The sequence below is a fragment of the Eumetopias jubatus genome, unplaced genomic scaffold (genome assembly GCF_037043125.1).
Source record: "Eumetopias jubatus isolate StellerSeaLion01/CBP00866 unplaced genomic scaffold, mEumJub1_p1.0 scaffold_16, whole genome shotgun sequence".
NCBI classification, from domain to species: domain Eukaryota; kingdom Metazoa; phylum Chordata; class Mammalia; order Carnivora; family Otariidae; genus Eumetopias; species Eumetopias jubatus.
This window is the reverse complement of record NW_028274822.1, coordinates 26,315,964-26,338,814: the sequence shown is the minus strand read 5'-3', so window position 1 is coordinate 26,338,814 and position 22,851 is coordinate 26,315,964. Positions and strand designations below refer to the sequence as shown.

Here is a 22,851-nt window from a genome sequence, read left to right as displayed (position 1 = left end):
GTCCCGCATCGGGCTCCCTGCTCCGTGGGGAGTCTGTTTCTCCCTCTGCCTGCCCTTACCCCTGCTTGTGCTCTCTGACAAATAAATAAACAAAATCTTTTATTCTAGATTTAGGTCTCTCTCAGAGAGAGACACAGCGAGAGAGGGAACACAAGCAGGGGGAGTGGGAGAGGGAGAAGCAGGCTTCCCGCAGAGCAGGAGCCCGATGCGGGGCTCCATCCCCAGGACCCTGGGATCATGACCTGAGCCGAAGGCAGATGCTTAACGACTGAGCCACCCAGGCGCCCCAATAAATAAAATCTTAGAAAAAGGAAAAAAAGAATGCTGACCATGTCAAGAAAGGGGATTGCAAGCAGAAAAGGGGCTCTGGGGAACCCTGGGTTATCCAGAAAACACAGCTCGAAGAACAGTTTTACGCAGAAAGTCCGCGCTCTGGGTTCTGAGTAGAGTTGACCCCGTTCAACGGCCATGCTTACCTCTTTGAGGATCTCGCGTTCCCTGGGAAAGAGGCTGTGGTGAGAAGGGAAGAGAAGTCCGGCTCCATTGCCAGGAAACGAGAGAAGGCAAGGGCACAGGGAGGCCGCCGTGGATGGCACAGTAGGGAACTCAGAGGCCTGGCGGTGCTAAAAAGGTCAGCAAGCCCGCGACTTCCGCCGGCTCACACACCACAGACTGCGCCTGCGCCTGCGCCTGCGCACGGGCGTGCAGAGGCGCGCGCACGCGCACACGCACAAGTTTGCCCTCAGGCTCGCGGACGCGCCAAAGCTTGTGATCGCCCAGTGCCTCGCGCCTCTGAAAGGTAGGAGACGCTGAGGAGTTCGGCTCTGGCCTCCCCAGCACGGAACCACCCCTGACACCTGAAAGGAGCACTGGAACGAGGAAGTCAGCCTGAACCAGGAAACTGAATAAGCATAGCTCCTCGCCACACTGGCCTTCAAGTGTAGGGGTCAAAGGTTTGTGTTTTAGGCAGAGATGTCTTGGACAGTATGGTACGCCCGTGACACCGGGTCGTCAAATCCTTTTTGCGGTGAACACCTAGCCATTAACTTGTTGCTGGTCACCTCTCACAGAAGTGCAACTCTCAATAATTCAATCAAGTCAATTCATACTGTTTAATAAATAGGCCAGAAAATTAGCTGAGAGTTTTTCTCGGTGGGGTGGGGCGTGCGACCAAAGTTATGGAAGATTGTCCTTTGAATCACTAAGGCAAACTCTGTTGTGTCATTTTACATAAAGAATTCACATAAAAGGAAAGTTATAAATAGGAAAAAATTCCAAAGTTTTCCCACAGACAGGGAAATGGAAACACCAAAGGAAGAAAAGAAAAGGAAAAACAAAGAAAAAGAAAAGAAACAAAACACAAGCACCCCTGCCCCCCACAACCCATTTGCATCAGGTTCTTCTCCATCATACAGTACTCAAGATCTTTGGATATTTTACAATGTACGACTCCACACTGCAGCCGAGAGAAAACAAAAAGAAGTAACGAGTCGTCTGAAAAACTGAGTTTATAAGAAGTCGTTACCTTTACAAAATAAAAACAAAAGCCCCAACACCACTGGATTCCAATTTGTTCATTTTTCCTTGTTTTCTTCTAAAGTTTGGGTCAGCCCCAATCCCTTGGCTGATGGGGGGGAAGCATGGGGATGTCGGTGGATGGGTCCCAGAAGCGAGTGTCAGAAACGGAGCCGGGAATCTAAGAGGCGGCTGCCCAGAAAGATGGCATCTGAAGACAAAAGGGTGTCAGAAGCAGTTCCCTCTGATTGGAATGGCATTTGGGGGAGTGAGGAGTCAGGGTTCTCTTCTGGGAAGCTGCAAGGGGGACAGAGTCTGTGGTCTTCTCTGGCCTTTTTGTTTTTTTGTGTTTGCTCAGGAAGAAGCCAAGGCGATAAGAAGAGCCGAAGTCTCTTGTGTCCACAGCCCCTGGATTGGGGACACAGGCCCTGCGTAATCCGTGCAGATGAACCCTCCCACTGTCGGGGCTGCTGAGAAACAAAGGCCACCTCAGCAAGAGAAGGGGGACAGGGGCAGGAAAGGGGAGAGAAGAACAGGAAGGCGCTGGGCCAGCAAAGCGGTCTTCCTTCTCAGAACTTGCTGCAAACTCAGGAACCAGGGAGAGTGTGCGTGCAGCCCTAACTCCCAGAGCCCTTCAAACCCATAATGGAGCCAAGATTCTGTTTCCCACCACCAAGGGAAGTCAAACACCCCAGCTTCCTCCCCGAGGGATGAGGGAGGGTGCTCAAATACAGCAAAGGGGGCAACCCCCGGAGATACCAAAGCCCCTAGAAACCCACAACAAACATCAACCCTGGGTAACCAGGTGCTTTGTCTGTTTCCAGGAATCAGGGTGGAGGGGGGCAGTCATCAGGTGTTAAGAGGTGGCTCCCCTCCCTTCTGTATTGGCCCCAGGGGTCCCAAGAGACTTTGTACAGCCCTGGAGGGGGTGTGTGGAGGTGGGGTAAATGCTTAAAGAGTCATCCCCAGGGCCCTGACACAGTGGCCTGCCTGCCTGAGAGGTGGGGAGTACCTGGAGTTCCCCAAAGCTGCCTGTGGACAAGCCACACCTCAGCTCTTCTCTGTCACCCCTGTCTAGTTTGGCCACATTTCTCACCTGTGCTAATATAGAGGCAGACATGATTAAACCAAATCCGGTAAGACAGATGTTTTCAATAGGACTTTAGGAGTGCAAAGCTCCCACCTTCTCAGGAATTCTTTGTGGTGGGACAGGTGTGTAGATGTGTGTGTGTGTGGGGGGTGGGTTCAGGAGGGGAAACTAAATTAGCAGCCCCCCTTTGTAGCAGGGTAGAGGACTGACCTGTCCGGGGTTACAGCACAGTGAGGGGAAAATGGGCCCGGATTCCAGGAGCCCTCCCTGCCAATAGGGTATTTCCCATAAGGATCCCAGGGTGGCTGGAGACTAGAAAAATGACCCAGCAGAGACGGGTCAGTAGAGACTCTGCCATAGGGCTGCAGCTAGGTGAGGATGTGTGCCCCAAGCCCTACGGGTAGGCCTCAGCCCTGCTCCATCCGGTCTGCCTCTGGCCAAGCTCCCTTCCTCCATCTAGCCCCACACAGCTCCAAAGTGCTCCTGGGCACCCAGGGTGTGGCCTCCTCTGTGGCACAGGCCCCTGTGAGTTTCTGTGTGACAGCCAGAGCGACAGACAGGTGGAGGCCAGGCCCCCGGCTCCAGGCCCTTTGGGAGGAGATGTCCATCTTAGACACCTTCAAAAGGGAGGCAGGAGGCCATAGGAGGCCTGGGAAATACCACTGTTGCTGATAATATTTTTTCATGTTTCCTTTGTGTTTCAAAGAAAAAGTTCAGACCCACTGGGTGGGGCAGGGGAGGCCTGGTGGGAGAGGGGACAGGGCCGCCAGACTGGGGTTGACGAGGGCCAGCCTAGTTGTTGGCTTCAGACATGGAGGCCACGTGGCTGAGGCCGGCGAGCCCCGGGAGGCCCGCCAGGCCCGCGGCCCACGGGTCGGGCAGCGGGAAGTAGGGCCGCGCGGCCGCCACGTTCTCGGCCAGCGCGAAGGCCAACAGGCCCCCCGCGTTCCTCTCGGCCTCCAGCTGCGCGCGCCCGAACAGCTTCATCTGCGTCTCCTCGAACTGCCGCTCGAGCTCCTGCAGGCTCAGCGTGCCCTTGGGCGCCGCCAGGAAGTGCTTGGCGGGGCTGGGGCCCGGGAGGCACACGGCCGCCCCGCCCAGGTGGCCGCCCACCTCGCCCAGCGCGGGCGGCATCACGAAGGCCGCCTTCTCGGGCGCCGGGCCGCCGGGCCCGAAGAGCAGGCTGGCGGCCCTCCAGGCGGCGGGCTTGCGGCCGCGCCGGGGCCGGGCCATGCGGCAGCTCTGGCGTTTGATGTGGCGGTGCAGGTGGTCGGACCGCGTGAAGCTCTTGTAGCAGAACTCGCACTGGTAGGGCCGCACGCCCGTGTGGATGCGCATGTGGTTCTTGAGGTCGTAGTTGTGCACGAACTTGGCGTTGCAGTGGATGCACAGGTAGGGCCGCTCCCCCGTGTGCTTCCGCATGTGGATCTTCAGCTTGTCCTGCCTGCAATGCAGAGCCTGGAGTCAGTCCCCTTACTGAACGCCAGGAGCCACCCTGAAGGCTCTTCCCCCTTACTCCAGAACCTGCTAGAGCTGGCCGCTGCTGTGGTGTCCAAGTCCAGAAAGGGGACCCATGCTGGGATTTCCTTGCACCCCCTGCCTCACTCCAAACAGGTGGGGCTACTCAGGTGGATTAGAGAGCTGGAGAAGGAGCAGTGTCTGGAAAGGCCTCCTTCATTCCCGAAACTCCATTTACTCATTTGCTCAGAATCATGAAGCGCCTCCCTAGCAGAGGCCTGTCTCAGACTGGAAAATGGGCCCCCTGGGGACACTTCTCCCCACAAGTCAGCAGTCTGTCCTTCGGCCCTGCACGGTGTGACAACCTCTGATACCGGGTCGCACCTTAATTTCGTGCCCGCTGTCTCCAGGCAACAGTCCTCCCTCCTGTTGGTCTTGTGCTTTTGCCCAGAGCCCCAGGTCCCGTCCTGGCCCCTGGGCTGTTGAGCTCTGTCTGTCCTCAGCACTAATCTGGGAGGCTACTGAAGCTGGGCACACCTTGCTCAAGTCTCCTGCACTGTGGTTTCTTATCCCAAGCTGTGGGCTCTCCTCTTTGTCTGCAGAGAATCCCAGGGTTTACGAAAGAGCCAGGTGTGACAAGAATGTAGCCTAATCTAGGGCAAAGCTTTTCAGGATTTAAATGCTATTATTCAGAGGGAAGGTATGGTGGTACAGGTGGGGCTCCCATTGGGGTTCGAGAGCCCCTGCTCCAGCTGCAGACCCACCACTAACATGCTGAATGACCGCAGGCAAGTTACTTAACATCTCTGCACCGAGCTGAATTTAGCATTAGACATTAGTTTCTATTATCCAGGGCTGACGGAGAGAATCTGGGTTTGTGTCAAATAGATTCAGTACACCTCCTGGTGATCTTGAAAAGAAAACTGACACCACAGGGTTGTCTTCCTAAAGACTGAGTGCCGCACAAGCCGGCTAACGGAACCTTCCAGCCTGGCTGAAGTGGAGTCAGGTGGGCTGTAAGAACTCATCTCACGGTCCTTCTGTAGCCTTCCCCAGCCAGGCCTGCAGGCCAACAAGCTCCGTGTCCTCCTACGTCCTCCCCGCAGGTGTGGCTCGGGTGGAGCATCTGCCTGTAATTTTTGGCTCGGGTTTGAGGTCGGAGCAGATGAGGAGCCCAGGCATCCGCCCTAAAATGGCCAGATTTAAACCATGCTCAATATAACCCCAGGACCGCAGGAGCAGGTCCCGGTCTCCTGGTGTCTCCCGGCCGCTAGAGGTCTCACTGGCTCTCATTTTTGGACTGGTTCCCCAGGGGTGGGGCAGGAGAGAAAAGGACATTCTCCTGTAGGCTGGCAGGGACCAGGGGAGGAGGACCAGGGAGGACAGAGCCACCCCTTCCACCCGTGCTCCCAGCAGGAAGGCACAAGGGTACCTGGGAGATAGAGATGGGGGTGGGAAGCGGGAGAGGCAGGGAGAAGGAGGTGAATGCTGCTGTCTGAAGCTGGCAGGTGTCTCCACACACCAGACCCTCTTCTCGTCCCCACTCCCTGTCCCTGCCCCTCCCACAACCCACCCGCTGCGCCCAGGCTGCGTAACACCCTGCTGTGACGTCCCATGTTCCCTTCCCCAGCCAGCATGCTGCCCTTATGGTATCTATAACCCACATTTCATCCGGCCGATTGGGGGTTTGAATAGGAAGCCGTCTTAGCGAGCTTCTGGGCTAGTGGGTCTCAAACTTGACCCTGCATAAGAAGGGCCCTCAGGGCTTGATGAAGCAGCACACTGGGCCCCACTCCCAGAGATTCTGATTTGGGAGGTTGGGGGGTGGGGCAGAGAATTTGCATTCCTAACAAGTTGCAACTGCCGCTGCTGCAAGTCCATGCACCACCTGAAGAACCACCTTTGCTGGAGGGAAAACGGGGGTCCCAGGAGGGAAACTCACCAAGGTCACCCAGAGGAGTAATGGCAGAGCTGAGCCTAGAATTCAGGCCTTGTTCTTCACCATTGTAGGAGTGGGGTGCATGGTACCATTTATACCTCAAGAGCTAAATGCCAATTTAGTCATGAGGGATGAGTCTTGGGATTCCACCCATTCACCAAGGCTCTCTGGGAAGTGCCGAAGCTAGCTGGTCATTGGCTGTGGGACTTGTGTCGTCCCCAGGGCCTGGTGGAGGGTTCAGTGCGGAGTCAGCACTGGGCCGTTAAGTATATTACCTCATTTAATCCTTCCATGACCTGGTAAGGTGGATATTTTTCAAAATCACTATTGCACAAAATTAATAGTATTGATGTTGAGGGTCACCCTCAAATAATGGACAATGCAAATGGTAAATCTTCAGCTATTCAGGGCCTACTATAAATATCTACCACTTCTCCCAAGCTTTTCATTAGAGCATCCAAAATAAGGCACATTTTAACAGCACTTAACTGAAGTGTGTAAGAAGTGCGGAGAAGGTGACTATCACTTCCTTTTATTGAACACCTGCTAGGGGCAGATGAATACACCATTTCAATGACCTGAGAAGGTTGTTATGCAGAGGCAAGTTGTGGTGTAGGGATGGGGCCGCCATTAGGGGTCTGGGAGTCCCTGCTGCAGCTGCGGACCCACCACTAACTTGCTGCGTGACCTTAAGCAAGGTACTTAACCTCTCTGTGCAGAAATGAATCAAGGGCCACACATCAGTTCCTATTATCTAGGACCAGTGAGAGAATCTGGGTTCATTATGAACTAGATTCAACATACCTAGAATAATTTCCTCACTTAGAGGATGAGCTGAGGCTCAGTGAAGTCAAGCAGCTTTTCCAAACGTATCCAGCCATGAGGGGCAAGGAGGCCTGGGGAGCCAGCTGGGGTATGGTTTCTTTGCAAGCTATTCTGAGGTTGAGAAAGGTAGATTTTCAAACAGGGGACTCCCAGCCCACGGCCTATCAGGGCAGGAAGTGCAGACCAGAACACTCAGAGCATTTGTAGCCAGCTTTCTGCCTCTGGGGCCAGAAGACTGGGGCATGCATGGGAGGAGCTCTGCCCTGGGCAGAAGCCCGCTGTCCCTAACGGTGACTTTTGTTTCGTGGGAGCAGTGGGGAGGCTTAGTAGAGCTGCAAAGCCCATGATAAGTTAGTTCTGGAAAAAAAATTTAGAGATCATCTAGTCTACCAGGATCACATTAATATGTTCTGATTCACAGTCTGAGTCAGTGGGCTGGGTCACCTGCATTATTTGCTGGGACCTTGAAAATACTGATTTCATTCAACCCCTTAACTCTCAAGATAAGGAAGGCAAGGACAGAGAGGGAATGGCTTTCTAAAGTCACACCTCCTCCTCGTTCCTGTTACGACCTGTGCATGTGGATATAATGCTCAGGTGCATTGGTAGAGCCAGGCCCAAGGCCAGGCATGCTGCAAGAACTGGACCAGGTCCTTAAGTGCCCTGGGCCTCAGTTTCCTGACCTCTAAAATGGGGGGCTGGGATGCACCATTTTGACCTCTGGTGTTCTGTGAGTGTTTGCATCTGGGGAATGGGCTTATACTAAATCTCCTTCTAGCTAGTTGGCTTCATATATTATGGCTCTTCTACCCCTGCTTCCTCACGAATCTGATTTGTTTGTGGAGGGGGCATAAGTTTAGTTGGAAAGTATTCTAGCTTGAATCTCAGGAGCTGAGCTCTTGGTCACTTCCATTTGGGACTGGAGGTCTGGTGGTCCCACTAAAAATCTCCTGAGGCTGCCTCTGTCTGATAGCCGATGTGCTAACTTACTCCTTGGCATGGCTTGCAAGGCCCTTACAAGCTAACCCTTCCAGTTACTAAATGAGTAAGTTCGGGGGACCCCCCAGTGACTATAGTTAACAATACTGCATTGTCTACTCAAAAGCTGCTAGGAGAGTAGATCTGAAGTGTTCTTGCCATACACACACAAAATGTAACCATCTGAGGTGCTGGATGTGTCAATGTGTGTACCACCATGTTAGTGTGGTATCATGACATTGTAGACCTTAAACTTCTATGTTGTATGTCAGTTATATCTCAATAAAGGTGGGAAAAAAAAAAGATCACCCGTCTACTTGCTCACCCCCCTCCCCGGAGTACTGCCCCCCCACACCACAGGGATATGCTGTTCCCCTAGTGGGTCACGCTCTGGTCAACTCTGTATCTTTGAACACCAGCTGGCGTGAGCTGGACTTCCAGCTGTCCCTCCCTCCAGTGCAGGGCCTGCCATATTATGAAATGGATGCTTGGTAAACCCCGTCTCCTTCCCTTTCTGTGCAGATCTTGTGTTTGGACACCAGTGTGCCGTCTCTGGGGTCCCACCAGAGGTCCAAGCCCAGATGTCAGTGTGCGTGCTCCTTCTTCCCCCGCCGTGAACCCTCTTTCGGGGCCCCCTCCTCCCTGCACCTCTTTCTCCATTTACTTTGGCAAACTGCACTGCCTGAAATGTCTCCCACTCCCAACTCACCAACCCCGCCCTTCAAGGTCACATTCAAGGGCAAGCCTCTACAAATCTTTCCCTGTCCACCCAGGTCTTGTCCTTGGCCCTCACCTTCTGGAGCACCTGGGACCTGAATACTGCCCCTGAGGCTAGGTCACTGGAGGGGCAAGGAGGGAGCAATAGAAAAGAATGTGTCAGCCTCAGCTTCTCCTGCCCCGTGGTGGTGTCGGCACTGTCCCTGCCGCCCCGCCCCCCTCCCCCGGCAGGGCGTGATCTCTGGGAGCCAAGCCTCTCCGTCTGCACCATCTATGGCCCCTGCTCGACCACACGGGCACTCTCGGCGGATGGAAACACTGCTCAGAGGCCGCCCTTGCGGCTCTGTTTTCTGTGCATATTATTTCCAGGGCAGGGGCCATCACACGTGCTGTTCCCCTTAGCTGCCCCGCATCCCTGCAGAGCCACCGCCTTGTCCCCAGCCCCTGCAGCCCTGTCTCGTCAGAAGCCTGGGTAGCATGATGATGCAGGGGAGCCCACCCATGGGCAGGGAGCACTGGCCCCAGCTGCTGCAGATAAGGAACCAAGGCTCTCAGTACGAATCATTAGCAGGGGTCAGGTGCTCGCTGTGCACCAGGCAATTACGCCCTATGTCACCGAAGCCTATGGAGTTGATGTTGCCATCCTCATCATGAGGAAATGGGGACAGACAGGCTGCGGCAATGTGTCCGTAGCTTCCCTGATCTTGGGCAATGTATGGATGGAGTTATGGGCTTGGGAGCAACCATAGGAAACACTTGCTCCAAGCCCCAGAAATTACACATGGGAACCTGAGGCTCGGGGCGGGGGGGGGGGGGGGTGGTGCGGGGGGAGGCCAAGGTCACATTGTCCGTTAGAGGCAGAACCAGGCCCTGAACCTGGGGTTCCTGATTACCACTCCAGTGCTCTTTCCAAGGCGCCACAGGCCACTGAGAAACCGAGCCCCCATCCCCCCACCCCCATTCAGCAGCACTTAGCGGGTCCCGGGCACCCTCAGTCTGCGGCACTGAAGCTACCCGACCTGCTTTGAGGAGAACCTGTCATACGCTTTTGTATTCTGCATGGTTGGTACACCACACGGAGCGTGCCGTGGGGGCTCATGGTGCCTTTGCCGACTGACCCATGACCTGCTGGTGCAGGATCAGTTCTCAGAATTCCCTGGCTCCAACTCCAGTGTGCTCTGGCTCGCCCTGACCCCCTTGTCTGCCATCCCCTTCCTTGACCCTGCCCTGGGGACCAGCCCAGGCCACGTGCACCCAGGCCTTGATCTGCATTCCCCCTTCCAGCCCAGAGAGCTCGTTGTCATGGGAAAGCTGTGCCGGTCCTTATGAGCTCATTCCGCCGAGTGAAGGAAAGGGCCGCGGGGTCTCGCCCGGGCTCCCCAGCCTCCACGAGGGCTCCCAGTCCCGATAATGCTTTCCCAGCACCATCCGCCCATACTTCTTGGTAACCTGACGGTCTGAGACAAACCCTCTTCCTGGTGCCACTGCTAATGACATTGCATTATCTTAATAAGGTCCCCAGGGCTGCCAGGAGTGGGAGGGCTAAAAGGAAAATACTGGAAAAAGGCAGCAGCCAGGCTCCTGGCCTGGTCTGGAGAGCAGACCACTGCGGGCGTGTGGAGCAACCAGCACGGGGCTCATGCTGGTGGCAGGTGTCGGAAGCGAAGTCCTGCAGCCTTTATGGGATGGTGGCAGGAGGCCCGGTGGAGCCTGGTGAGGTCGCAGCTGGCCAGAGAGTGATGCTCAGGGTGCGAGGCACAGGCAGAAGGACTCCCAAGTGATTGTGGGGTGACCAGAGCTAGGAGGGGACAGCGTGGGCCCAAAGAAACATAGTCTGGTTGAGGCCTCTGAGGCCCTGCCTGGGGCTCCAGGGGAGTCTCACATCTGGAAAAATCAGTGGAAAGACAATGGTCCCCAGGGCTGGTTGAAATGGAGCACCGTCTCCGAGGTGAGGGTCTGATGCCAAGGAAGAGACAACACCGTGGTGGGGGAGGCCTTCCCCTCTCTTCTTGGAGAACCATAGAATGAGAGCTTTAGGGGCAGAATGGGCTGTGTGGGAGGGATCCCCGATCCTTCCACCACTGCTGCTGCTGAAGCCGTCAGGAATGATGTTCCCATGGGGGGTGGACATTCTGGGAGTCGGCATCTGAGGCCATAACTCAGAGCCTGGGCCAAAGGGCCACTTTGCAGGAGGAGGGTGGGCGGCTCCAACATCCCTTGGGGTGATGGGAGGTAGGGTCAGCATCAAGGGGAAGGGAAAGGAGGCCTGGCCAGAGAGCGGAAGCTCAGCCATGTTTAAGGAAAGAGAGGGAAAATAGTGTCGAAGAGGAGGAGTCGAGGGTGGCTGGTCCTGGCTCCCTCAGACTCTGGGGGGCTAGGTCCCCAGGAGCAGCTTGGCCTTGCAAGGGAGGCTAGGAATTCTGGGTCAAAGAGGCAGCAGCTGCTGCAAGGGGCTGCTGAAGTGCCTCCATCTGGGGAGGGTGGGAAGGTGTTGTGGGAGGTGGTGCAGGAAGTCAGCCACCAAGAAGGTCCCCGTGGAGGGGCTGCAAGAGGGCTTGACTACAGGGAGAAGCTGCGAGCCGGGGGACAGAGAAGAAGCCTTGCAGGGCAGCTCCGGGAAGGGGCAGGAGGGGGCAGGAGGGAAGCATGGAGCCGGGTCTTGCGAAGAATGGGACAGGGAGGGTGGTCAGCCACAGCCCACGGTACAAAGTCAAGTCCCCAGAGTCCCTTGTGGGAGGAGGCCAGGAAAATGTCCAACCTCCCCCCACTCTGGGGTGTCTCTGTTCCTGGGAAGGGGGGCCCCAAGAGCAACTCTGATCTTTCTCAGCAGGGTCAGAGTCCAGTGGGAGCTGGGTGAGGGGAGGTGCTGACGGAGGCGGGAACGTGGCTGCTTCAGAGGGCCCAGAGAAGAGCAGAAGCAGACCGGAGGGAGGGCAGGGCAGACGCACGCACGGCCGGGACCGCCCCATGGCTGATCTGGCTGGGAGGGCTGGTGAGGCTGCAGGCACAGAGGCCCCCTAAGTGATCATCAGGAATGTGCTGGGAGGGAGGGTTCTGGAATGCAGCCCTCTTATACAACCCAGCCTCCTGACCCAAACCAGGAGGCCTCCTCAGAGAATGTTCTCGTGTCAGGAGGGCAAGAAGTCTGTCTGCAGTGACTGACCAAGTTTAACACTTTCCCTAGGGAAGGCAGGGTCCACAGACTGGCGTGGCCTGCGCGGAAGGCTGTGTGTGTGGGAAAGGCCCGGAGGGGAGGGCCAGAGAGGGAAGGGACTTGGGGTGCTGGGCAGACTTGCTGTGTGGCATGCTGAGATGTGCATCCCCGTGAAGCCACAGAGCCGGGGCTCCCCTGAAGGGGAGAGGTGTCCCGGAGTCAGCCTTGTGTGAAGGGAACAGGTGTGGGAAATTAGGGATGTGGACCCCGGATGGCAGGAAGGGGGTGTTTTGGCTGACTTGGGACCTGGCTTTGCTGGATCTGGCCTGTGAAGGGTGTCCTTGTCTTTGAAGTAATTCCCAAGGGACTGGGCTTGGCGTCACAGGCCGGAGATGGGTGAATGGTACTCGAATGTGGATTGTGCCCTAGTTTATCTCCCCAATACTATACCCGTGCTTTTGTCACATGTCATCCAGGTGTTCTAGCCTGGCCTGTGGAGCTCAGGTGAATTCAGGAGAAGGCAGTGGTGGTGGTGGTGGCGGTGGGGTAAGGGAGGGGTGATTATAGAGTGGCAGGGCCATGAGTGAGGGATATCCCAGGGAGGTGAGTCCCAGGAACTTTGGGTCCAGCTGCTATGTGGCAAAATAACAGGAGCAGAGTGCCCTGAGGTCAGCACTGTGGGGGAGAAGGGAGTGCACCTGGGGTACGTGGGGCCCTGCCCCTCTGCTCCTGGAGACTCGCCCTGTACTGTCAGCCCAAAGCATCTGGGAGAGATTCTGTTTGGGGTTTCCCTCTCAGAAGCAGCTGTGCGGGGACCCCAAGGCCACCCTGGAAACAATCAGTATCATCCTTCGAAACAGTCACCAAAGGAGCTTGCAGAACTCTGTCCGCCATGCCACTGTCGCTTGAACAGAGTGCTGATACCCTTCTCTGGAAACTTCAAATAGAGTTTTTGAAGCCACCCAAGATAGTGGGTCTCATTACTTTATAAGACTCATCTAATTGTTTCCCCCGAAAACTACTGTCCCTTATTTGCTGTTATTCAACTTGGCTCAAAAAAAAAAAAAAAAAAAGTCACTTTCTCCTCAAAGGCCAAAGCTGAGGCCCACTGAGGAAAATCAAAGCAAAGAGCCCCCAGCAGTTCCCAAAGAGAAATCTCCAAGAGGATCTGGGGTAATAGCGGCAGCCTTGGCACAAATGTGGGTCTCCAGGGGAGTTCTTTGCCAGGGACGGGGGCAGTGCGGGGAAAGGACCTAGTCTGGTAAGTCATGGTCACAGGGCAGGTGTCCACCAGGGTCTGTCCACATCCGATCCACAGAAATGACCAAGCCCTGAGGCAACGCCACTCACCAGAGGGTTCTCCACTGTCGAAGTGGCTGGGAGGGTCAGCCTCACACCAGAGACCACCACACAGACCCAACAGACCATATTTTCCCAAAACGCGGGCCAGCAAAACCAAGCAGGGAACACATCTGAGCCCACAGCATCCCACCAATCAATTTCGAACCCGAAAGTTGCAGTGTAGAGAAGGTATGTAACACACCTTTGCTGAATGGCACAGGGTCTGTGAAAGATGAAAGGTTTGTAATGCACTGATTTCAAATTTTAAAGTGTATAACGGCATAAAGTTAACCCTCTTCCTAACATGGAGAGTCAGCGGGGAGAGCATAAAAAGAGGCTTATCCTTTAGATGGGATCCGGAAGAGGATTCAGGAAGACTATACAGGGGTCTCTGTAGTCTCCTGGTCACAGATTTTGCCGTCATACAAGTCCCAGCTCTGGCATTTTCCTCTCCAGGTGCTTACGGGGGGGCCAACTCGCCACAAGGAAGTGGACTGATCATCTGCAAACAGAGGCCACAGCACCTCCCCATCTTCCCAGGGCCTGGTTGTGGTGACGGTCTCTGCAGTATGCCTAGGACAGCCCCTGGCATGACCAGCATGCGCCGAGCAAAATAAAGAGGCGGCACTCCGCTGGGGAGCTTCCACCTGGGGAAGGGGAGAGGGAGGTCAAGCGAGCAAGGAGCTGAGGCACCCCCCCCCACTTCGGACTTACCCGGAACAGCTCTGCTCTCACCTGTATTATATCTTGGCCTCCCACCTCGTACTGTATTTCGGAAAATATTTTAGCTCTTAAAACGAGTTTGGAAATCCCCGCACCAGGTAATGCCGAGCGTGCCTTCTAGCAAGTACACTTGACATGCGTCTCGGATCCAGTTGGGATGCCCCCGAACTGGCTGTCTCCAACCCAGCCCCCCGTGCCCCGCTCTGACCCTCCCCTGACCCCCCTCCACATCCACCCCCCAACCCGCTCCGGCCCCTCACCTGAGGGCGGTGGTACGCACCTGGTGAAGCGGACCTCACAGATATTACACATGTATGGCTTCTCCCCGGTGTGGGTCCTCATGTGCCGAGGCAGCTTCCCGGCCCCCATGATGACTTTGTGGCAGATGGGGCACTGCTGGGAGGCCTTGGGTTTCAGCTTGCGCTCCTCCACCAGCGGCCAGGGCGGGAAGAGGCCCCCCAGGTGGGTGGCACTCAGGAAGTTGAGATAGGCACCGTAGTCACTCTCCGCCTTGATGGGGCCCAGCGGCCCCCCAGGAAGGTCGGGGAACATGTCCTTGAAGAAGTCGCCAGGGAAGGGGGGCGGCGGGGGTGGGGGCAGCTCCTCCTTCTCCTCCTCCTTAATCTTCCGGTTCTTGACGACCAGGTCTAGCGGCCCGCTGTCCGTGGGCTGCTCGGGCAGCCGGGAGAAGGCGCCGAAGTCCGCCGGCCAGAGGTGCGGGAAGAAGTCAGGGGCGAACGGAGACAAGGAAGGCCTCCTGTCGGCCAGGCTGGCCTCGGGGTACAGGTTCTCCCTCAGCAGAGATTCGATGGAGAAGTCCCGGATCACGCCCAGAGGCCCGGGGCCGCCGGCCGGGAAGGAGTCGGGGAAGGCCCCGGGCGGGTCCGCGTAGGCCTGCTCCGGGAGGCGGTCCGTCTCGGAAGGGCTCTGGCGGCAGTCGATGTCCTGGGGGTCGGGCAGGTTTTCTTGGTCAGCGAAGTCCTCCGCGTCGTCCTCGTCGTCGTCCTCGTCGTCGTCCTCGTCGTCGTCCTCGTCGTCGTCGTCGTCCTCGTCCTCCTCGTCCTCGTCGTCGTCCTCCTTGTCGTGCTGCCCCCCGCCGGCCCCGCCGGGCTCCATGATCTCCAGACACACGTTCACGATGCACGGGATCTCCAGCATCCTGGCGGCGTTGAGGATGTGCTTGACGTTGGAGGCGGTGATGGTGAGCGTGGAGGTGTAGGCGAAGTCCAGGATGGCGGCCAGCGCCTCGGGCTGGACGAAGTCGATCTCATAGACGTACGGCGGGCTGGCCAGGGCGCCGGCCGTGAACAGCTTCTTGAAGTACTTGCTGCAGGCCGCCAGGACCGAGCGGTGCGTGCGGTATTCCTGCTCCTGCACTACCAGGAGCACGTCGCAGAGCAGGCCGTCGTGCCGCTGCTCGTTCAGGCTGCACAGGACCTCACTGCTGTGGTTGGGGAAGGGGATGCCGATGAGCTCGTCGACGCCATTGGCCATGGTCTCCGCCAGAGCCCTGCAGGGGGCGCACAGAGAGGAGACGGGGGGGGTGAGAGGCGTCGTCCGGGAGGGGAGTCCCGGCGCTGGGGGGGGTCCCTCCCCACCCCCGGGAAGCCAGGCTGGCGGGCGGGCTGGCCACAGCACCTCTGCCTTTGCCGAGGGTCTCCCCCTCCACCAGGAGGGCGGCCCTCCTCCCTCTCGGCTTTGCCAAACCCCACCTGCGGTTCAGAGCCCAGCTGGCCAGCCAGGCTTCTCACTGTCCAAGGCGCGGGCTCTCTCCCAGGACCCCGAAGGCCCTCGCAGTTAGGCTTCTCACTGGGCAGCTGGTACACGCCGTGCCACCGAGGCTGTGGCAGCTTCTCGAAAGCACGTTTTCGCTGAATTCCACTTCATTAACGTGAAGCTGCGAAACACGGGAATGGACGGCCGCGTGAACCTCAGCCTCTCTGTGTGCTCCGGGGATGGCGTCCGCCACTTACCCACATGACATCCGTGGGTCAAGGGCCACAGGGGGACAGTTCTCTCACCTCTCAGGGCTCCTGCCGGGAAAATGCTCTGTTTTTTTTTTTTTTTTTTCCCCCACAAAACCTCTAACTCAGGTAATGGATGAACATTTAGATCCTATTGGCTCCTGTTAGAAGCTGAGCTGGGGTGCGTCCCCTCACCATTTATGTTGAAGTCTTAACCCTCAGTATCTCAGAATGTGACTGTATTTGGAGGTAAGACCTTTAAGGAAGTGATTAAAGTTACAACGAGGTCATACGAGTGAGCCCTCGCCTGGTCTGACTGGTATTGTTGTAGCAGGAGAGGAGACCACAGACACACACGGAGGGACCACCCCATGAAGACACAGCGAGAAGACAAGTCAAGAGAGAGGCCTCAGAAGAAACCAAACCCGCAGACACCTTGACCTTGGACCTCCAGCCTCCAGAACCATGAGAAAATCGATCCCTGTTGTTGGAGCCCCCCAGGGTTTTCCTGCTTTGTTATGGCGGCCTGAGCACACGGATACAGCCACTAGGAATCTGAAAACCAATTTTGTGGCCCATTTTCAGGATGGGAATGGGGGCCTCATGGCGTACGTTTTGCCTTCTGGACCTTCCTTCTGGCTTCATCTTAGTTGATGAAGTTTCTCTTCTTTTGCTCATCTTGATCTCTTTTTTTCTTTTAAATACTGACCTCCTACATATGTGTATCTGTGAGCTGTTTCAGGTATAAATACACATTTAAATTCCACATTAAATTCCAGTACATTATTAATGTATCATGTCTGTATTCTGTCACCCTCAGGGAAACACTTCCCCTGCAGGGAGAAGCCTCTTCTGAGACCCCTTAGCATTCTATATGCAAAAAATGAAGTGTGGCCTGTGAGAGCTACCAGGAGGGAAAAGTGCAGGACAGAGGACATCGGGTATTACCTCCCTGCAGGGAGCAAGACTCATAGCCCAAGTCAGCAGGCTCAACCTGGACCAAAAAAAAAAAAAAAAAAAAATCTTAATTTTTATGCCATTGCCTGGAGAACCCTTTTACTTAGGGCAAAGCTTGATTTTGGCCCATGCGTAAATCCTAGCAAAAGCCAGGCCCATACCCCGGTGTGATTACAGTGGAGAGAAAATAAAAATAAAAACAAAACCTGAAAGCCTCACGCCCCCGTGAGAAGAGATTTGGAGATCTCCACACATTTATCTTCTGGGTGTTTCTACCCTGGGAAGGCAGATGCAGTGCGAGAGGAGGAGCGAGGAGTGCCGAGCACACAGTATGTGCGCTGAATGGGGTCTGGAGGTACCAGGAGCCTGGCGGGAGTGCAGGGTGCTGGTGCTCCTTCCCACTCCCATCCTCTCCCATCACCGAGGGCCCAAGGCTTCCCTGAGCGATCCCACTGCGGGGAGGGGCTCAGGAGGTTTCCCCGAGTGAAGGCCTTGCTGTCTTCCCGCCTTCTCATCTTTAAAAGGGCCAGAGACCCCACCGGCCATGCATTCATTCCCTAAATCATCACTGGGTTTCTCCCTGTGCCAGGCCCTGCCCTGACCTCCGGGGATGCAGAGAGAGTAGACCAAGAAAGCCCCTGCTCTAACCCAGCTTACAGAGACATTAACTGTGATAAAGATACAGCAAGATTCACCAAAGAGGAATGAGAGCTCCCTACACATCTCTCAGAATGGCTAAAATAAAAATAGTGATAACACCAAATGCTGGCGAGGATGTGGGGAAACTGGACCACTCAGCCATTGCTGGTGGGCATGTAAAATGGTACAGCCTCCCTGGAAAACAATTTGGTGGTTTCTTAAAAAACTAAATATGTAATTGCCATATGACCTAGCAAGGACTCGTGAGCATTTATCCCAGAGAAATAAAAACTTAGGTCCACACAACCTCAATGCATATGTTCCCAGCTGCTTTGTGCATAGTAGTCAGTAGCTGGAAAGAACCCAGATGTCCTTCAGTGGGTGAATGGTTCACCAAGCTGCAGTGCATCCATACCAGGGAGGACTAGTCAGCAATCAAAAGCAATCAAAAGCTACTGATGCATAAAAATCCCTGGATAAGTCAGAGTGAAAAAAGGCAATACTGATAGGTTACATCCTATATGATTCCATTTACATAAGTTCTCGAGGTGGCATAATTATAGAGATGGAGAGCATGGGAGGGGTTGCTAGTGGCTAAGGAGGGGCTGGGGCAGGAAGGAGGTGGGCGTGGTTATAAAAGGCAACGTGAGAGACCCTCCTGGTGATGGGAATGTCCCATATCTAGACTGCGTCAAGGTCAGTATCACGGCTGATGTCATACTGTGATCTTGAAAGATGTTACCATTGGAGAAAGCTAGGTAAAATGGACATGGTATATCTGGATTATTTCTTAAAACTACATGTGAATCAACAAATTATGTCAAAAATAAAAAGCTTAAGTTAAAAAATCAAATGATAGAAACAACCGAAACCAGTCAATAAATCTTCTTCCACCCCAGTGTTATTTATCATCTATCTATAGTAGTGGGTGAGGTGGTGGGGAGAGGGAGACTACTTTACTCAGAGTGGTCAAGGAAGTCCTCCTTGATGAGGTGTCTTTGCCTGGATGGTGAGAAGGATCCAGTCATGGGACGACATAGGGAACAGTGTTCCAGGCTGTGGGAACAGCAAGTGCAAAGTGGGCAGTGCCACCAAGGCACTCTAGGTCTGGGGTTCTGCTCTGAATGGCCCCATTTAACTTGATTCTTGTCTACTGAAAAACCATCCCATTTCTACATCTCTCTGGGAGGCTCGGGTGCCCCTGAGGTCCTATGTAGGACTCCCCTCTTTCTCTCTGACCAAGGAGGGCATCCCCAGGCTGCAGGCCTCAACTGTCCATGCCACAGAGAGACTTCTGAGGCTCCTTCCTTCCCTGACACCCCAGGCCTCCCTGCTGTCATGTGGGGGCCAGAGGGAAAGCAGAGGGCTTAAGGATGCCTGGCAAGCTGAGAGGCTCCAGGCTTGGTGGCTCCTTCACTGCTGCTATGCGTGCTGTGGGTCCCAGGCGGGCTGCTCTGTTGCAGCCAGGTGCAACATGACCTTCTGTGCAGTGAGGGGGGGCCCCGAGGACCCTGGCCCCCACCATCTTGGGCCCCAGCTTCCTGCTTTAGACACTCAGGCCTCCTAGGGAGGATAGGGCTGGGCCAGTCTCGGCCAGCACCTTCTCTCTGCAGGCCCAGTGGCTGCCCTACACAATGGGGTTCCCAAATGAGGGATCAGGACCATCACCTGCCCTCAGGCCTGCTCCTCTTCACAACAACTGGGATTTAGCTCCTATAATCATCACCGTCCCTATCTTACAAAGGAGGAGAAGGAGAATCACAGAGACATTAAGTTAAGGCATAAAGATCTGAGTCCGAAGGCTGGCTCCCCAGGCCAAGCTCTTAACAACCCATCTACCTCCTACCTCTCCACAAAGGCCACCAAGAAGGGCCAGTAGTCCCTGCTATCGCCCGAGGGGCCCAGGCTCCGGGCATTCAGAGATGCTGAGGGGTGCCTCTGTGCAGGAGGGGTGGGAAGATTTGGGTTGGCAGGGGAGGTTGGCCCTACTTTCCCAGGAGGGCCAAGCAGGCCGGGGCAGCAGGCGGATGAAGGCTTGGCCGGCCTCAGCTGCTGCAGCATCGGGAAGACTTCCGACGCGAGCTCCAGGATGCTGCTTTCCTCAGAATGGGCAGAGTGGCTCTGAGACCCCAGAGGGGACCCTGGGACTTGCCCACTTGTTCCCGGGCAGCCTCCTCTGCTCCGTGCAAGCGGCCCCCTCGGTGGTGGTTCTGGCAAAGCTCTGCCAGGCGAGGAGGGAGGAGGGGAGCGGAGGAAATGGAGCTGAGGCTCCATCAGGCTTTTCCGTCGTGCCTTCTGAGCTGACTGCCCACAGCACTGATCTCAAATGTGCTCCACATCCTAGCCCTGTATCTTCTTCCCTCTAATCCCCTGACATGAATCCTGCTTCCCAGCCTCCGTGCCTTTGCTCATGCTGAGGTCCTGGCTGGAGAGCACCCAGCACCCTGCACGTCCAGCATCCTCCTTCTTCAGGGGCCCATCCCACCCACACTTCAAGACTCCACTCAGATGACCCTTTGTCTGTCTCTCAGTTCAGATGCCAGGCCTCTCCAGCCTTTAGATCTCCTGAACCCCGGATGACTCCTGCCATTGATCTCACTCTGCCTTGTACTGTAACTTATTTTCTGTGTCTCGGTGTTTCTGCTAGATTGTAAGCTGCTTGAGGACAGACTGTCATTACGATGCTTAGCACAGTCCTGGCCCGCAGTTGGTGAAGGTCTACGGCAGGGGCCCAGCAGCGCCGAAATTACTGTTGTGCACGTTGTTCACGATACAATGGCACCGCCTCTAAGGGCAGACTCAAAGATGTCCCCCACCCCATGATTCTTGCCTTCTGGTAGCTAGGGCTCATGCCCTCGTGTGGTCCCCCTCCTCACGAATAGGGCTGACCTGTGTAACCAATGGGATTTGTGGACTTGATGGTGTGTGACTTCTGAGAGGAGGTCATCAAAGGCGTTCTGGGGGAAGCCATCTGCCATATTATGGGGACACTCAACACTCAAGCGGCCCTATGGAGAGGTACACATGGCAAGGGACTGTGGCTTCCTACCAGCAGCCAGCACCAGCTCATCAGCTGTGTGAATGAGCCGCTGTGAGAGTGGGTCCTCCAGCCCCAGGCAAGCCTTCAGATGACATCCTGGCTGCAACTCTCTGAAAGAAGCTGAACCAGAGCCACCTGGCCGAGCTGCTCCTGAATTCCTGACCCACAGACACTGTGAGACAGCAAACGTTTACGCTCGGTTTAAGTTTCTAAATTTTAGAGTGATTTGTTATGCAGCAGCAGGTAACTAACATGGGCACTACTGACTTCATAGACATTCTAGATCTTCAATATTTAGCAGATGGTGGTGAAAAGCTTCAGTCTAACAAAATGAGTGTATTACAGGGCTGTTTTGATAGATGCAAGTAGACACAGTGAGGAAATGGCACCTTCTCCAATTTCCCACCATGCTACCATATGGGCAGCAGGGTCCTAGCACTCAGAGACACCTTCTCATCTCGGATGATGGCTTGTAAATGAAACTGTGACTGTTAAAAGTATCAAGTCAAAATCAGTAAAACCCCAGAAAATCAGTTCTTTATGGAGAGCCAAGTTTTCTTGCTTGCTAAGGGCTTACTCCTTTAAAGACAAAAATGTTTTAAATGTTTCTCAGAGAAAATTCTTGCAATTCCTTAAGCTTTCTCCCACCTTTTAAAATAGAGGAGATGAAACCCACTGAATTGTGGGTTGGTGGTCAGTGTCTCATCGGAGCCCACTGAGGAATGGAGGGTGGCTGTCCCTACACTAAATGTCCCATCTCCTATGCTCTTGGAGCCATGTCTGCTGGGACGGGGAATCGGGAACCCTTCGCTGTGTGACTTTGGGAGGCCCCTCTGCCTCTCTGGGCTTCTGTTTCTTCATCTTACCATCTCAACGTCATGAAAACCTGGTAACTATTGTCATGATTTGAAGCTACAGGTGCAAAATGGAGGTGAGGGCATGAGGACAGGGCAACAGGCCTGTGTGACCGTGGACACGAAGGCTGGCCTGCCTACCCAGCAGCGACTTCTCCCTGTGCCTTGGTTCAGAGCTCTTGTCCCATTCCTGGAGGAGCGGATGTAACCATGTCACTGGGGGCTGTTTTTCCGGGCAGGAGGTGGGGTTGCTCTTTGCTATTTCACTGTCTCTTTGGGAAGAAGCGCCCCCTCAGTGCACTCTGGAAGCGTCCCTGGTGACCCTAAGATTCCCATGCCCTGGAGGGCCTGCAGACAGCAGTGTCCCCAAGGGGATGCCATGCCATGCCCCCACCTTCCCACCCGGGCCCTCCATCCCCTTCCTCTATCCCTTCCAACGCCCAAGCCAGGGCAGTCCTGTCTCCGAGAAGAACATACTCAGGAAAGGGAATCACACACACACACACACACACACACACACACACACACACAAATAACTCTCAGCAGCCAGGGGAGGCATAATGCAAAATATAAACCTCTGGTTGGGAGGGGATAGAAAAAAATCATAGATCAGAAATAAAGGGGGAAGTGGGAGAGAGGGGAAGGGAGCTTAGAGATGGAGGAAGGAGGTGACAAAGAAGAACGCAGGATGGGTGAGACCTTCTCCCATGTGGTCATCGTTCCAGAGGCCCTCCCCTGGGCCTCCGCACTCTGGGGAAGGTTCTAGAGCCCAGAGATGTCTGAGCAGCCCTGTCTGACCAAAGCAGCACGTCTCATCTCTGGGCCTCTGTTTATTCAACTGTAGAATGAGAACATCACTCGTCCCGGGTACAGTGTTTGCGTCCCCCCGCTCCGACCACCAACCAGGAGTCGGGGGCATGCCCGCAGTGTACTAGCTAAAGAGGGGAGGAGGCGCTCCTATAAGCAAAATTGAAAAGTGGTGGGGGCTGGGCTATCGGAAGAGGCCACCAAGGCCATTCGACCCGTAAGAATGCCTTATAAAAACCTGGCTTTTGGGGCACCTGGGTGGGTGAGTTGGTTAAGCGTCCAACTCTTGATTTCTGCTCAGGTCATGATCTCAGGATCCTGAGACTGAGCCCCGCATCAGACTCCAGGCTGAGTGTGGAGCCTGTTTAAGATTCTCTCCCTCCTTCTGCCCCTCCCCACCTCCTCCCCCGGCTCACACTCTCTCTCTCTCTAAAAAAAAAAAAAAAAAAAAAAAAGGAAGGAAGGAAGGAAGAAAGAAAGAAAGAGAGAAACCTGGCTTCAGAAGTCCTCCAGTACAAATTTCTTGAATGTGACATGAATTTTTATATTATTTTGTGTCCTGTTCTAATAACCCGTCAAGCAAGCCAGCTAGCATTTACAATAATAATCGATACTAGCTACCATTTATGGATGGCTCATAATATGTCAGTCGTTGTACCTCAAATCCTTCCGCAGCTGACAGGTAAGGTACCTATGTTTTACCTGAGAGGTACCTGTATTTTATCCTCACCTCCAGTTTAGAGATCCAGAAACCGGTATGGAGAGAGTAAGTGAGTTGCCGATGCCACAAGCTGGCAAGCGTCGGAGCAGGACTTGAACCCAGAGGCACTTGGTGCCAACACTCATATTC

At 55.0% G+C, this 22,851-nt stretch overlaps 1 protein-coding gene across 1 annotated transcript; it reads right to left on the bottom strand.

The window, feature by feature from the left end:
- Positions 1-3,397: 3,397 nt before the first annotated feature.
- Positions 3,398-15,246, bottom strand: ZBTB7C (zinc finger and BTB domain containing 7C). Its single transcript, XM_028098134.2, has 2 exons — positions 14,021-15,246; positions 3,398-4,049 (listed from the first exon to the last, which is right to left on the bottom strand). Exons 1-2 carry the CDS (start codon positions 15,232-15,234, stop codon positions 3,398-3,400), a joined length of 1,866 nt encoding a protein of 621 aa, XP_027953935.2. The 5' UTR covers positions 15,235-15,246.
- Between the last annotated feature and the right edge of the window lie 7,605 nt (positions 15,247-22,851).

Bases quoted from the DNA above. Each gene is read 5' to 3' on its own strand.
- ZBTB7C (XM_028098134.2), bottom strand. From the start codon at position 15,234: ATGGCCAATGGCGTCGACGAGCTCATCGGCATCCCCTTCCCCAACCAC. The intron at 4,050-14,020 runs GTGCGTACCACC...TCTGCATTGCAG, and splicing joins TGTGAGGTCCGCTTCACCAG to GCAGGACAAGCTGAAGATCC.